This window comes from Vespa mandarinia, chromosome 5 (assembly GCF_050613455.1).
Source record: "Vespa mandarinia isolate Hongniang chromosome 5, ASM5061345v1, whole genome shotgun sequence".
NCBI lineage: Eukaryota > Metazoa > Arthropoda > Insecta > Hymenoptera > Vespidae > Vespa > Vespa mandarinia.
Genome location: NC_140814.1, coordinates 6,495,001 through 6,510,000, shown reverse-complemented (window position 1 = coordinate 6,510,000; position 15,000 = coordinate 6,495,001). Strand labels below are relative to the sequence as shown.

The 15,000-nt window shown below is 33.5% G+C and overlaps 1 protein-coding gene across 4 annotated transcripts in view; it reads left to right on the top strand.

Moving 5' to 3' along the window:
- Invadolysin (leishmanolysin-like peptidase, invadolysin) overlaps positions 1-15,000 on the top strand; it is a 254,307-nt gene that overhangs the window by 122,817 nt on the left and 116,490 nt on the right. For all 4 annotated transcript variants that reach the window (XM_085657065.1, XM_035866704.2, XM_035866711.2 and 1 more), the window contains exon 3: positions 536-636. In XM_085657065.1, coding sequence (XP_085513191.1) covers positions 536-636 — 101 coding nt within the window. The remainder of the gene's footprint in view (positions 1-535; positions 637-15,000) is intronic.

Below are 15,000 nucleotides of genomic sequence, written 5' to 3'. Positions count from 1 at the left end.
ATTGACTAACTCACTACATCGAGTTAGGCATACTCATAAAGTCTAGAATATGCTGTATCATATATTTAAATATTTTAAGATAATATATTTGGGATAATATTAATAAGAATTTAAGATATATATATATATATATATATATATATATATATATAAATTATAAATCATTATTACAGCTACATTGTTAATAAATGTATCACTCGGGGTAACAGCGAATATGAAAAAATTAAATTTATTATTAATTTATTATTCTTAATCTTTAAGCGTAAATGTATTTGATGTATTTGAAAAATAATATAAGAAATATATTTAAAATGTCGTAAAAAAAAAAAAAAAAAAAAAAGAAAAAAGAAAATTCATATTAATCTCAAGAACTCCATTGGAAATATAATTCGACGAATATATTACCAGTCAAATTGTTCGATATGACTAATTTGTTGATAAATCAATATTCGTTACTCGTTGCGATATTGAACGCAATAAAAAATCCTTATATCCTTATCGCTGCTGATCCTTGAACTTTTTCTCTTTGTTTCAGGTGATACACGGTGTCCACATTGAGCCGGCACACGAAGTGAAAAAGCGTAGCATAAGTCAGCCACTTCGCATTCTCCTTTCTTACGACGAGAGCGTTTTTAGGTAAGCATATCGAGACTAATTAAAAAATGTAAACTTTTTCGACATTTTGATGTCGATCGATAGACGCTATTATATACCTATCGAAATTTGATTCGATGGATCGATTGTTGATTATGTCCCATTCATATTTATCTATGAACTTCGTTAAATCGGTGAACATGATTTTCCTGAACGTCGGTGCATCGTCCTAATTGCAATTTCAAATACCGCGAATGTTGAAATCGAATTCTCCTTCGTATGAACAATACGACGGATGCTACCCTTTGAACGATGCTTTACGTTAAAACTCGAATGTTATCCGTTGGTATTCGTACACACACGCGTTTGGTTTCTCTCGTTTTAGGAGAATCACGTTTCACGCGTGAGTAGTCGCTTTACTTTTGTTTCCGAATACGTTCCCAAGTGAATTCCGTGTTCGTTTTACAAATGTTAATAACATTCGTGAACGTTTGATAATATCTTTCTGTCGGTAGAACTCGTACTACGTTTTATCGTATATAAATCTATCGTCGTAAATATATATATATAAATATGAAGAATAATAAATCGAGGATGAGTTTTTACTCGTTGTCAGTTTATACATTTTTTTTTAGAGAAATATTAAATCATCGATGGAATAACGTAAAAGATTTCTCATTCTTTTCGGCAATTATTTATTCGACGATCTAAATATTTCTAAGTAAGTTATAAAAATGATTTCGTAGTATTTGTTACGTCAATTGTACGATTGACTAATTAAAATTTTCTTCACATAATTCGCGCTTAAACGAACGATCTTTTATGACTACTATGAGATATGTAATGATTTTTTCTTTTCTTTTTCTTCTTTTTCCTTTTTTTTTTTCTTTTTTTTTTTTTGGTAAAATTTTAAGTTTTAATAATTCGTATGGATACGTAAAAATAGATTGAAATCGTTTGTAGAGGACATGAGAGAAAAGAGTATGACGTGTATAATAGAACATAAATATCAACGTGAAATAGAAATAATCGTTTGGGCACGCCTAGACTTCGTTCGTTCTTTCAGTCGTTCATTCGTTCGTTCGTTCATTTATTCGTCCCAACTAAAGATAATGTTACCTACATGGACGCAGATAGAAACTTAATCATTGTCGATATGCATCAAGACGACGTAGGCGTATATTTCAAATAGCTATAATAATTCGTCCGCGCACACCCCCATAATGCATAGACCAGATGGCAACGAACTTTAGATGCATCGCGATTGTAGTTTTTCTCTTCGCGTGCATGCCAAACAAATGTAACTCACGTAATTCTTGATTTTTTTCTGACTTTTACGATCGCGTTAATTAATGACTTGAATGTAAAGAAAAATCGGTTTGTTATCGCATCGATTAATTTATTCGCTGTTTTTTCTTTTATTTATTTATTTTTTTTTTTTTTTCTCTCTTTTTTCTTTTTTTTTCGAACGTTAATCACTCATTCATAGAAATGTGATTATAAATAATCGTAAAATTACGTTCTTGTCGTAGGAAATTTTCATGAAAGTTTTTGGCAACAGGAACGATCTTGTTTTGTCAGTTAAACTCCACAATTCTTAATTAAGTTAACTGTTACGGTACTCGTAAATTAAATACCATTGGTATTTCATTTCGTTACGTAATTTCTAGGATGGTGTATTCAAGCGAAGATATATACAGTCTTGCTGTTTTCGACGATAGTATTATCGTGGTTCGTTCATTCGTTCGTTTCGGTTTTTGCTCGAAGTATTGCCAAGCTTCTTACATAAACTAGTCTAGTATTTTCTTTTTTGTTTTCCGTCATTAGGAAGAGCGAATTGGCGAATCTATTTATCTCCAATATAATAATATTTAATAATAATATTAAAATATAATAATATTTACTTTTTTCGTAAAATTATTATTTAATCGAGATAAAATTTGTGATATTCTACGTGTATACAAAAATTCAATATCAATCTACGATTTACACTTTATCGTGATAATCTAAATAGAATAAAAAAGAAATAGATAGATAGATAGAAAGAGAGAGAGAGAGAGAGAGAGAGGAAGAGAAAGAGGAAGAGTCCTTAGTGAATATTTTCCGAGGAAACATTTTCAAATATAATATCGCTAGTGTTAACGCTAGTGTAAAGCGTCGAGCACTTCAAGCTGCGGCCTGTAACTTTTAACTTTTACGAGGAGCTTGCTACGCGCAAGTTCAGCGGTTACTAAATGCTTTCGTAATGCCCGCTGAAACTTTCGTGGTACACGGTCTACCAGGCCCTCGAGCTTTTCTCCTATTGCATTCATCGGCGTTCCGACGTTTTCGCATATATAAACAAGAACTTGAATTTCTCTGGTACTTTTCGTTTAATAAAGATAAGAAGAAAGAGAGAGAGAGAGAGAGAGACTTTTCTAGCATTGTAGACTTTCATCTTTTTACTATAATTAATATCGAACTTACTAAATATAAATAGACGCTTGTAGAATATCAAAGTTATAAAACGACAATTTAGTATTTCTTTTCATGATATTTCTATGTTGCATTTTCAAGGAAAAAGAAGGGAGAAAGAAGTGTGTTAATAAGTAAAAAGTTATCGACCGGCGGCAATTTGTCTTTTTCTTTCTCTTTTTATTTTTCTCTCTTTCTCTCTTTCTCTCTCTCTCTTTTTCTTTCTTTTTCTTTTTTCTCTTTCACTCACTCGTCAACTCACTACGTCTACGGAATAACATAGTTTCCGGAACGACTTATTTTATGGGTATACGTGGCTTCGAGAGTACCACAGTCACGAAAAGTTTCGTGAGATAAGGTGTGTGCTTCGTTTATGTACGTACACCTGCGTATACTTTGTCATTATCTGTCATTACTCGTCACGCGGCATTATTCCGTATAGTATCTATGTGCGAACGACCGCAAAGATGAATCACGTTATTTCTTTTAACGTTTAATACATTGATCGAATTCTTTTGGAACATTCGATATAGTCCCGACGAATTTTACAAATTGCTCCTACGAACACGCCTAGTGATTTACCGTTTCTGGCCGACATCGTAGGCTGGTCACGCGACTCGGTAAAATTATCTCAGAGCACTGCAGGATAAGTAGGAAACATGGAAGCACGGAAAGATTCGCTACTTCGTAAGATTATTTATCTTCTTTTCTTTCGTTTTCTCTCTCTCTCTCTCTCTCTCTCTCTCTCTCGCTCTCTCTCTCTTTCTTTTTTTCTTCCTTATTTATTCGGAAGTATATCAATGAAAAAGAAAGAAAATATTCTTGCAATAAAATTAATTAGAAACATGCAAGTGAAAACTAATAATAAAAATAATAATATATAAATTAATTAATTATTAAAAAAGGTATAAATAATATTACCTATGAATACTGAATGTGTACGTAGAAAAAAAGCTAATAACCATGCATTATGATCGATCCTCTTTCGTGACATATTCTTGCATTTTTAATCTTTATCGTTTTAACCAGCTTCAAATATTGTCAATCATCACTTTCTTTTTCTCTCTTTCGTTTGTTTTTCTATTATTCTCGATATTATTCCCATTTAACTGTAACATTTACAAATGGCTCTATGTTTTTTTTTTTTTTTTTTTTTTTTTTTTTTTTTTTTTTTTTTTTAATTAATAAACTAATCCTCTTGGAAAAAAAAATAATATAATATATTTATTTAGCAGTTTCAACATCGCCCAAAATTTGTTTGGAATTTTATTGGAAAACATTATTATTACTATTACAATATTTATCCTTGAAATGATATGGATTAAATATATATCGTATTTTGTAATTAATTCTTTTTTTTTTTTCTTTTTTTCTTTTTTTCCTCGTTAATAATATAACGTTCGAAATTAATCTAATTGTCAAATGAAACACATCCAATACTGCTTTTTAGCTCTTCCTCTCTCTCTCTCTCTCTCTCTCTCTCTCTCTCTCTCTCTCTCTCTCTCTCTCTCTCTTTCTGTCCCCATGTATTTTTTCTCAGACAATTCGAACCTATTGTAATAATAATAACAATTTAAACGAGTAAAATTATCGATATCGATCGATGTCAATTTATATTGAGGAAGCTCGAGGCGTTTTACCGCGGAATAAGGGGTAGGATGGGTTGGTAGGATAAGGGGTTGGAAGGATGAGGAACTTTTAAACTCGATTCTCGATACGCACATGCACAGAGATATCGTGGATGAGAATTACAACGGTGCGTTCGAATTTTCTCCCACATTTCTCTCTCTCTCTCTCTCTCTCTCTCTCTCTCTCTCTCTCTCTCTCTCTCTATCTATCTATCTATCTATCTATCTGCCTCTCTGTCTCTGTCTGTCTCTGTTCTTCGCGCGCACAGCTGTGGCCCGTCGCATCGACCGATTAATCACGTTCTCTCGTTACCGATAATTAATCCCGTGTCGCTCGTACGCCGTTGAATGAGAAAAAAGCGAATCGAATTAACCAAGTACGGATGAATTCACCGATATCTCGCGTTCGCCAATCGACTCGTTCGTTTCTCTCTCGTGGGAGTCGATCGACTCAGAACATTCAAGTCCAATAGAAACTAATTCTCTCTCTCTCTCTCTCCCTCTCTCTCTCTCTCTCTCTCTCTCTCTCTCTCTCTCTTTACCTCTTGAAAATTTTATCACGCATAATCAAAAACTTGGACGTGCTTGATGACAATCGCCGATAGTTCTTTTTGTGAGAAGAACTTTGATGATGGCAAACGACGTATCTAAGGTGCACGTTTTTTTCTATCGAATTGTAGATATATACGCATGTTGTTACGTAGAAATATCTATCCTTTCTTTTCTCTCTCTCTCTCTCTCTCTCTCTCTCTCTCCCTCTTTCTTTCTCTCTTTTTATGAATCTCGTTAAATTTTCATTATCTCGTTAAACGTTATAACGATCGAAGTATTTCTCATAACGCGAATGTCGAATATCATGCCACAAAGTTACATACTCTACGTATACATAAGATATATATATATATATATGTATATGTACATATATACATATATATATATATGTATTCACATACACATACACACACACACACATATATACATGGATATGTATATGTATATAGGTATATATATATATCGATGGACGTGCTAACGTGTCGTGTGGTTAATCTAATGGACGTAATTTATTCCATCGTTTAACGTAAGATGGATAGCCAGTGATTGTATTCTACTTTAAAATGGCATTTTAGATAGACGAGGAGAATAATAGTAGAGAGGGATGAAATATAGGGAGCTTTCGTTTATATATCCCTCTGATAGTTTTCGTGCGCGTCTTATATAAATCCATTTTATTTCTCTCTTTAGATGACGGAAGTTAATTAATGTCGAGGGAATATTACGAGAATAAAAAGAAATAGAATAGAAAGTGAAAGAATACAATATAATAAAGTTCGAATTTTTAATTCGATGATAATTATTCCGATCGATTACGATTGCACAATTTAAAATCTGTCATCGTCGTTCTTGTTAATTTATTATTTATTTGTCGCGTGTCTGTGTGTGTGTGTGTATTTTTTTTTTTCTTTATTTATTTATTTATTTTTTTTTTTTTCTTTTTACGAATAGAGGCACACCAAAATTCAATGGATCCGACGTAAGATTGGCAATTTATTATATTTCTCTTTGGAAGTAATGTAAAGCATGTAAGGGATAGAAGCGCTTAACTCTCGACATCAGAGTGCAACGAGGTTATAGCGTGTGCACCCTTCAATGTTTGGGGGAAAACTTTCGCGTTAATACCCGAAGCGAGCGGAACGATGGATACGACGAAAATTGCGCCTAATAGAATTCCTATGCGGTTTGAACGGAGTTATATTCGATGTTCTTTTTCGCGAGAAGTCTGAGAGAGCTCGTTTCTAATGGTTGGGGATTAAACATTTAGAGAAAATTCAAAAGCGAATTCGGTATTCTCGTAGACTACGATCCTTCTCGTATATTTTAAATATGAAATGATTTGATTTTTATTATTACAAAAAAAAAAAAAGAAAAAAAAAAAAAAGAAAAAAGAAAAAGATATTGAAGAATCATTCCCTCGCTATGCACACATTTTATTTGATTCTAGTCGGATTTCGAAGACAAGTTGATCGATCGATCGATTAATTGAAATTCTATCGAGGGAAAGGTTAAAAAAAAAATATATATATATATATATAAATAAATGTAGAGGATCGTACATCGAAGGAACCTTTTTAAAACATTCCAAGAGCGCTTCCGGCGCGTACGATAACTTACGGTCGGAAAGCCAATACGAATTTCGAAATGTTCGTAGAAATTCAAAGTGCAAATCCATGGGGCCGTTGATGGTGTATAATGGTTTTGATGTTTGACAGACGTGCATAAAACATCGTCCAGTATCGGTGTTTTTCAATGTTTAGCACATGGAAATGTTTGAACGTCAAAGTGAGAAAGGAAAACAGAAAGAGAGAGAGAGAGAGAGAGAGAGAGAGAGAGAAAGAGAGAAAGAGAGAAAAAGAGAGAGAGAAAAAAATACGAGAGAAAGGAATGATAAAGTACAAGTTTCGTTCTCTTTCTTTTATTCTGTATTTTTTTTCTGTTTTTCTTTTTCTGTTTTCTTTTTTCTCTTTTTTTTTTTTCCTCTAAAGATTCCATTCCCTAATTCTGTTCTATAATTTACGTTTATCCATCTAAATTCTACATAACTATTTCCCTATTTACTATTATATCATATTAATTTCCTTGCATTTTCCTTTTCAATTTTGTTCAATACTATTTCTCTCTTTCTCTCTCTCTCTCTCTCACCCTCTCTCTCCTTCTCCCTTTCCCAATTTTATTCGAACGTTTTAGTCGAATGTTTACTTCGATGCGAATCGCATTGTATCCACGGCGAATGCCTGGGAGCGATTACTAGCTAAATTTATAACCATTGCGATCGTACATTAAGCAGGTAATATTCGTACACGGCTTATCTCTATTGCTAATTACATTACACTGCTAAATCCAACATCGTTACTTCGAAGTCCATATCAAGTTATCTAGTCCTATCTAATCTAGACGTAAATGCTTTTCGATCGATTACGATTGGATAAAAGGAAAGATTCAAGAGTACGCATATGTAGAGTAAGAGAGAGAGAGAGAGAGAGAGAAAGAGAGAAAATATATTCATTCGTTAGCATTCTCAAGTATTTCAGAAAGCATATCCTAACAGAACTCCGTTTTGATCCTTCGATAGATCGTAAATTGATTCAGCTTGTTGAATGTGTATATGTGTAAGAGAGAGAGAGAGAGAGAGAGACAGAGAGAGAGAAGGAAGTTGTAAAGGACGGTCGAAAACATGGTTGTAATAGTGTCGAAAGGGACGAAATGGGGTGCTTCGAGGAGTGTAAATATACAACTAACTCGGTAACCCGTTAATCGTGCAGTTTATTTACTAGTTAAATAACGAACTCGACCACTTGGGAGAATACATTCGTGTGGGTGATTCGTGCGAGAGAAAGAGAGAGAGAGAGAGAGAGAGAGAATAGGAGAGAAAGAAGTAGTATAGACGGTTGGGAATTGGCAGAAATTACGCTACTTTTCCAACTACCCGCAAGTTTCGCTTTTGGGGTAGCCTGAACGCCTTCCAACGGGTCTGCTAATGAAGGAAACTTTCCTATTGCTTTTTTAAACAATACCGAGCTGTCGTTCAACTTTCTAACGAACTTCGACGATCGCTTTATCTGATCGTAGACAGGAGGAGAATCACCCGAAGCAAGAGGTTGGATAGATAGGTTGGTTGGTTAGTTGGTAGGTAGGGATTATTAAGATTCTCTGGAGAGTCTAAAAGTGGATAAAAGTGTAAGAAAAACGTTAAATAAGAGGAACGAGGAGGTTAAATCTGAACGTGGCTATTATAGTTTTCGAATTAACGAAGCGACTAGAGTCTACTTACTTGATAGGCCGGTAAGGAAGTGAAAGGAGCAGATCCTTCAAAGAGGATCGCCAAAGTGTGGCCCTGTAACTTGCGTTAATCTAGTCGAAATGATTCTGGTAATTGCTTCTCCCACCTGTACCTTCTCTCATTTCTTCCTTCCTTCCTTCCTTCCTTCCTTTCTATTTTCCTATTTTGCTTGCCCTTTTCAACCACCTTTTATCTCGCCCTTCGTAATAGTTGTTACGAGATTTGCTCGACATGATAAATTTACGTCGCTCCGCCCGTAGACTCTCTCTCTCTCTCTCTCTCTCTCTCTCTCTCTTGCTGTTTTTCTTTTTCTCTCTTTCTCTTTTATACCTATAGATAGGTATAGCTACTTCTTAACGCTTACACGATCCGACGTAATTGAATCACGAGCCACGGTCGATCGAATTTTTTTCGACATTCATTTACATTTTCATGTCGAATACCTTCCGCTTGATTTACGTAGTCCTGCATATTATTTTTTTTTTTTTTTTTTTTTTTTTTTTTTTTATTGTAATACATTTTACACAACTTCATTCGATTTATGTCTTTATTATTATTATTATTATTATTTATTCTTTTCTTTTTTATCTTTTAAATACATTTACGCTAATATCATCTTTTTTTGTTTTTTTTTTTTTTTTTTTTTTTTTTTAATGTACCATTCTTTTATTCTTCAGATCGTTATCTCTAATACATTGATATACGCTCGATAAGGATATACTAGGTAGTGGTAGCTTTCCGTCTAAATCAAGTAATTCCGTGAGTAAATGTTATCCTTTCGATCGTAGCAAAGCTCGAAAGCCGTGTACGTTGTGTTAGATAGAGAAATGGGGAAGGAAAAGGGCCAAAGTTTTAGCTCACTAATCCAATTCAACAGTAGTAGTAGTAGTTGTAGTTGTAGTAGTAGTAGTAGATAGTGATGATTGTTCTAGTATTTGTAGAAATATGTCGAAACATCATCGACGAGTCAGTCTTTAGGTAATTCATCGTTGCAGACCTACTTTCTTCTTTTTATTCTTTCGACTTGTCAGCGAATATAAGAGCGACCACCAGAAAAACGTTAAAAGCTCCGACACTATATTCCACAGAGACACTCTTACAAAAGTATCCATGATATATACACGCGTGCGCGCGCACATACACACACAGAAAAAAGAAAGAGAGAGAGAGAGAGAGAAAGCACTGCTACGAGTTCTTTGCATACATTATGAACGCAGTCGCGATGAAAAGTTTTCTAAAAAAAGAAAAGGATTAAAAAAAAAAAAAAAAGGAAAGAAAGCCGTACGAATTTCCTCCTATATCTCTTCCACTTGTCTTCTTGAGCTCTTTCGAGATTTTCTCTCAAGGATTCTTCGAAATAGCTTTGCGAAATTGCCCCTCCAAGATCTTAAATATCCTAGGGATTGACCCACCTTCAATTGTTTTCGTCGTAATCATAATAATGGTATATGTGGTATATAATAATAATATAAAAATATGATATATATATATATATATGTAATATATAGAGATACGGAATGAATATAATATAATAATATAATAATATAATAATATGGCAGTAATGGTAGAGAAGAAGTTATAAACTTAGAAAGTAGGCTAAAGTTATAAAAGATTCAATGTTTCTATAGAAGAAATAGTAACCTAGATGGATAGATAGAGAAATAGAGAGAAAGAGAAAGAGAAAGAGAGAGAGAGAGAGAGAGAGAGAGAGAGAAAACACGGAAGATATTATTGTATTGCAGAAGAAAAACAGTGCACGAGGTATAGTTGAAAATTTACGTGATCAGAATTGAAATTCCTCAACGACGTTTCGTCTAATTTGTACTACAGCGAATGCGACAGAGAAAAATAGTAAAAGAAAGAGAGAGAGTGAAAGAGAGAGAGAGAGAGAGAGAGAGAGAGAGAGAGAGGGAGAGAGAGAGAGAGACAAACAGAGAAAGGATCTAACAAAAGAATTCTCGTCGGCAGCGTGAGGCGATGCCATTGCATTCCGTTCGTAGTCACCTGCATATTCCCATGCCATTCAACTTGACTTTTACGATGCACGATTACTTTCACCGCGCCCTGTACTAGAAGCAGCAACGTGTGCGGTTTGCGAAGGAAGCGCGGAAATGTTCGCGAGACCATCACCAATCGCGATGACGCTATGTTATAATGAAACGCTTACTTTTTTTTCTCTTTTTTTTTTTTTTTTTCTTTTTTTTTCTTTTCTTTCTTCATTTTACCACGCTCCCAATTAACTAGCATTAATTACGTGCATAAATGATGGAACAGCTAATTATACGTACGAATGGGAGTTTGGAAATTTTTCAAACGACACGAACACACGATTTATATTTAAATGTATATATTTGACTTATATTCACACGTATAATAAATATATTGTTAATGAGATAATAACAATGGAATATTTATAATTTGCTTATTTGTTCGAATTATTGAAAAAGTTTTGTGTTATTTATGAATCGTCAATTTTCAAGAGATATTCGTGTGAGATAATAATAGGGAGATCGGTGACGTAAATCGGAGCAATATTTAATCACGAGAGGCTCTTAAGATGAATCACGACTGTGATTGGAGGTTTGAGTGTACTGGTTGTCACGATGGAACAATTAGTGTCAACGAGCCAACGCACTAAGAGAATTTCTCTCTCTCTCTATCTCTCTCCCTATCTCTATCTATTTATCTATCTATCTATCTATCTATCTATCTATCTATCTATCTATCTCTCTCTCTATCTCTTCATCTTTCTCTCGTAAACGCGTAGAATTGCTTTGACTCATTTAATCTCTAACTTGAGAATTCTTTTTTAATCTCGATTATTCGCTAGACGATGAAAAAAAAAAAGAAAAAAAAAAAAAAAAAAAGAAAAAAAAAAAGAAGAAAGTTAACGGCATCATCGTTTTAAAGATTTAACGAACTCCCGAACGTAATCAAAGGTATTAGATTTAATACTTTAAATAATGTAGAGTCAGAATCTTTCTCCTCCCCCTCCCCACCAACCCCCTCTCCCGCCAAAAAAAAGAAAAGAAAAACAAAATAAAGTCGTACGACAGATTATAATTTCTCTCGTAGATTTTCTCGATCGTTTTAAATACGTTTGCATCATAATCACTCGGATTAAAATATATCCGATTCAAAAATATTATCAACTTCGTTGACGTATAAAAAAAGAAAAGTTCGTGCGGTGATATTCACTGCTTTGTTATGCAAAAAAAAAAAAAAAAGAAAAAAAGAAACAAAAACAAAAAAGGAAACAAAACAAAAAAAATAACATAAAGAAAGAAACGTTATCCCATTAGATTGGTGTTCACGAATCCGCATTCGTTTTACGAGTTAAGAAAAAGGAATGTTCTTTCGAGCCGATCGTTACATTCGATTTCCCCGAGCCAAAACTTTTTTAATTTAAGTGAAGTGGTGAAGAGCGGATTTCAAAGTACTTACCTTACGGGGAGGCACGGAACGATTTTCTTCGTTTTCCAGAGTTCGTGAATCATCATCGTTATAACGTTGGACTCGCGGTTATAATGTTACACGCGAGAGTCTAACATTTCAGTCTAATTAGTTCGAATATATGATGAATTCGCTCTTATAATGAAATATATGATTGCTCTTGATCTTGACAGACGCATATTTAATGTGTCCTTTGACGTTTCTCTAATGGTACGTATATTAATAATCAAGACATTTTCTTGAATCTAATTTTCTCGTTAATATCACGCAAATGATAGCGTTAGCGTTAAAATCATGCTCTGATAATTCCTTGAAAGGATATAGCGTATGACAAACGTTTTCAATTGAATTTAATGCACATAGGGAAACTGTAATATTTATGTTAATAAATTATTATTTTCGTTTTCTTTCATTTCTTTTTTCCTTTTTAATAAAATTACAATATTCAGTTGTCCAACAATTTGGGTCATTTGCCAGGAAACATTATGGGAATGGTATAAATCACGTCATTTGCATTTATGTATCAATGTCGCGAGTCGACGTTTGTCTATGGGGTCCATGCGAAATTGATAACTTTTGATCGCCTGATTTGTGATTTTCCATCGAACGATAATCGTCGACGATTGCTACGGCATTGCAATTTGCGCAAGATTTGTGCAAATTGCGCAAAAGACATTGCGAAACGTGCTTAAACTATCTTTCTTGGGATTCGAATCTTATCGCCCGATCCAGATACAAACACGCGCATTTGCGCGCGCGAACGCTCTGTTATCGCACTATTTCAATCATATTCTTTATCTTCGAGACATAACATTCGATATGCTTTCACGTATAAAATGTCGCCATTTCGCGAATAACTACAACGACGATATCACTGCGCGGCATCATTCGCATTCGTTGGATTTTTCCGGCGTTGTCGATGGTTCATTTTTTATTTTTTTTTTATTTTTTTTTATTTCTTTTTTTTTTTTTTATTTTTTATTCTTTTCATTTATTTGTTTCTCTGTTTTTTTTTTGTGACATCCATTTTTCTTTGTTTTTTTTTTCTCTTTGTTTTTTTTTTCTCTTTTTTTTTTTTCTCTTTTTTTTTTTTTTTTTTTTTTTTTTTGTTAAACGGTTACACTTTCAGTCGCTGGATTCAATGTAAAAAAAAAAAAAAAATAAGAAGAAGAAGAAAAAAAAGAAAAACGCTTCCATCAAAAAGTTATTCGTAAGATAGTATTAATATCGAAATAAGAAAGAGTTCATTTATATATAATAAAAATTTGACGTTTTCTCTCGTTTGAATTCTATATTTCTTATTAGGTTCTCATAGTCATTCATCTTTTTCTTTTTCCTTTTTTTTTTCTTTTTTTTTCCTTTTTTTTTTTTTTCGTTTCATTCGCGACCTCATAATTTTCTCTCCACTATTACGCGGCAATTAAATTAAGAGCGTTACGACGTTTTTTTCGTTCCTATTTTTTCTTCCATTTTGTCATTTTTTTCTTTTATTTTTTATTATTATATATATATATATTTTTTTTTTTTTTTCTTTTACCACGTCGGTCTCCGTAAATTCGCCGGCAAAATGGATTTCCGGATGGACGGTGGTGGTAGCGAGATTGCGGGGTTGAACGCACTTCGACCGTGATATGCGTTTTGACCGCGTTCCCGCGATAAAATCGAGAAAAATCGGTCTCCGCTGTGGAACGTAAACGATCGGTTGAATAAAAAGAGAGGAAATAAAGGATGGAAACAATAAAAAAGAAAAGGAAAAAGAAAAAAAAAGGTAACATCATCTTCACGAATAATCGATACGTTTATTTGTAGTTGCATTAAGATGGAATTCGAGATATATATATGTATATATATATATATATATATATATGATTAATTAATTTTTTTTTATTTTCTTTTTTTATTTATTTAAAAAAGAAGAAGAAAAAAAAGAAGATACTGCCAACGAAAGTGCATGTAATAAAAAGAAAATTGTCTGCAACTTTCTTAGCAACAGATAATCGTTCGAGGAATGAAGAAAAACGCAAAGGAATATATTTCGTTCCTCTTCATTTTTTATCTCGCACGAAAGATATCCGGCATTTATATTGGATGTTCGAGTTCCCTCGAGAAATGTCATCGGATCTCTTTAGATTCCAAAAAATCCAAACGTTTTATCGTCTTTTCGTAGAAAGATGCGACGTTCACATAGAAAAGAGACACTTTCTTCTCTCTCTCTCTCTCTCTCTCTCTCTCTCTCTCTCTCTCTCTGTCTCTCTCTCTATCCCTCTTTCTCTCCATCTTAGAAATGAAGACTCTTCGATTCTCATACAATTTTAGCTTCTTTCTAGCAGGTAAAAAAGGAAAGGATCCTTCGTCCTCGTACTCCTTTTAACACTACGGAAGCCGCGACGAAAGCTCTCGCAGTTCGTCGACCGTGAAATAAATTTTCTTACGTGCTCTCCCTCGGACGTGCGTGGAAATTTAATAATATCGTCAGGAGCAAACGATATAAGAGATATTAAAGAACCTCGTGGGTTACCAAATTTTTTCTACGTGATACCATATATGCGTTACTTTATGGAAATAAAATTTCTTCGATATATTTTCATGAATGAGAGAAAAAAAAAGAGAGAAAGAGAGAGAGAGAGAGAGAGAGAGAGAGAGAGAGATCGATTGTCCGATTAACTTCATTAAATATCTATGATATACGTATAAATTTTTAAATCGTTATCAATGTATATAACCGTTACAATAAGTAAATAACAATTTGTGTTTAATCAAAATCGATCCATTTTCCCCATTTTCTTTCTATCGTTATTAATTCTTTTTTTTTTTTTTTTTTTTTTTTTGTGATTTAATTTAAAGACGACCAAACAGCCATGTACTATTTCAAAATGGACGGTGATAAATTCACGGGAAAATTCGATAGACAGTTAATTTGTTTTGGGAAAAGTTTTCTTACCACAGTGAAATTTCGTTTACGTAACGAAGTTCCAAGAGGTAAAAGATAGTAACGCGAATCGCATAGGTTAAACTATAAACCCATGCGATGCAAGG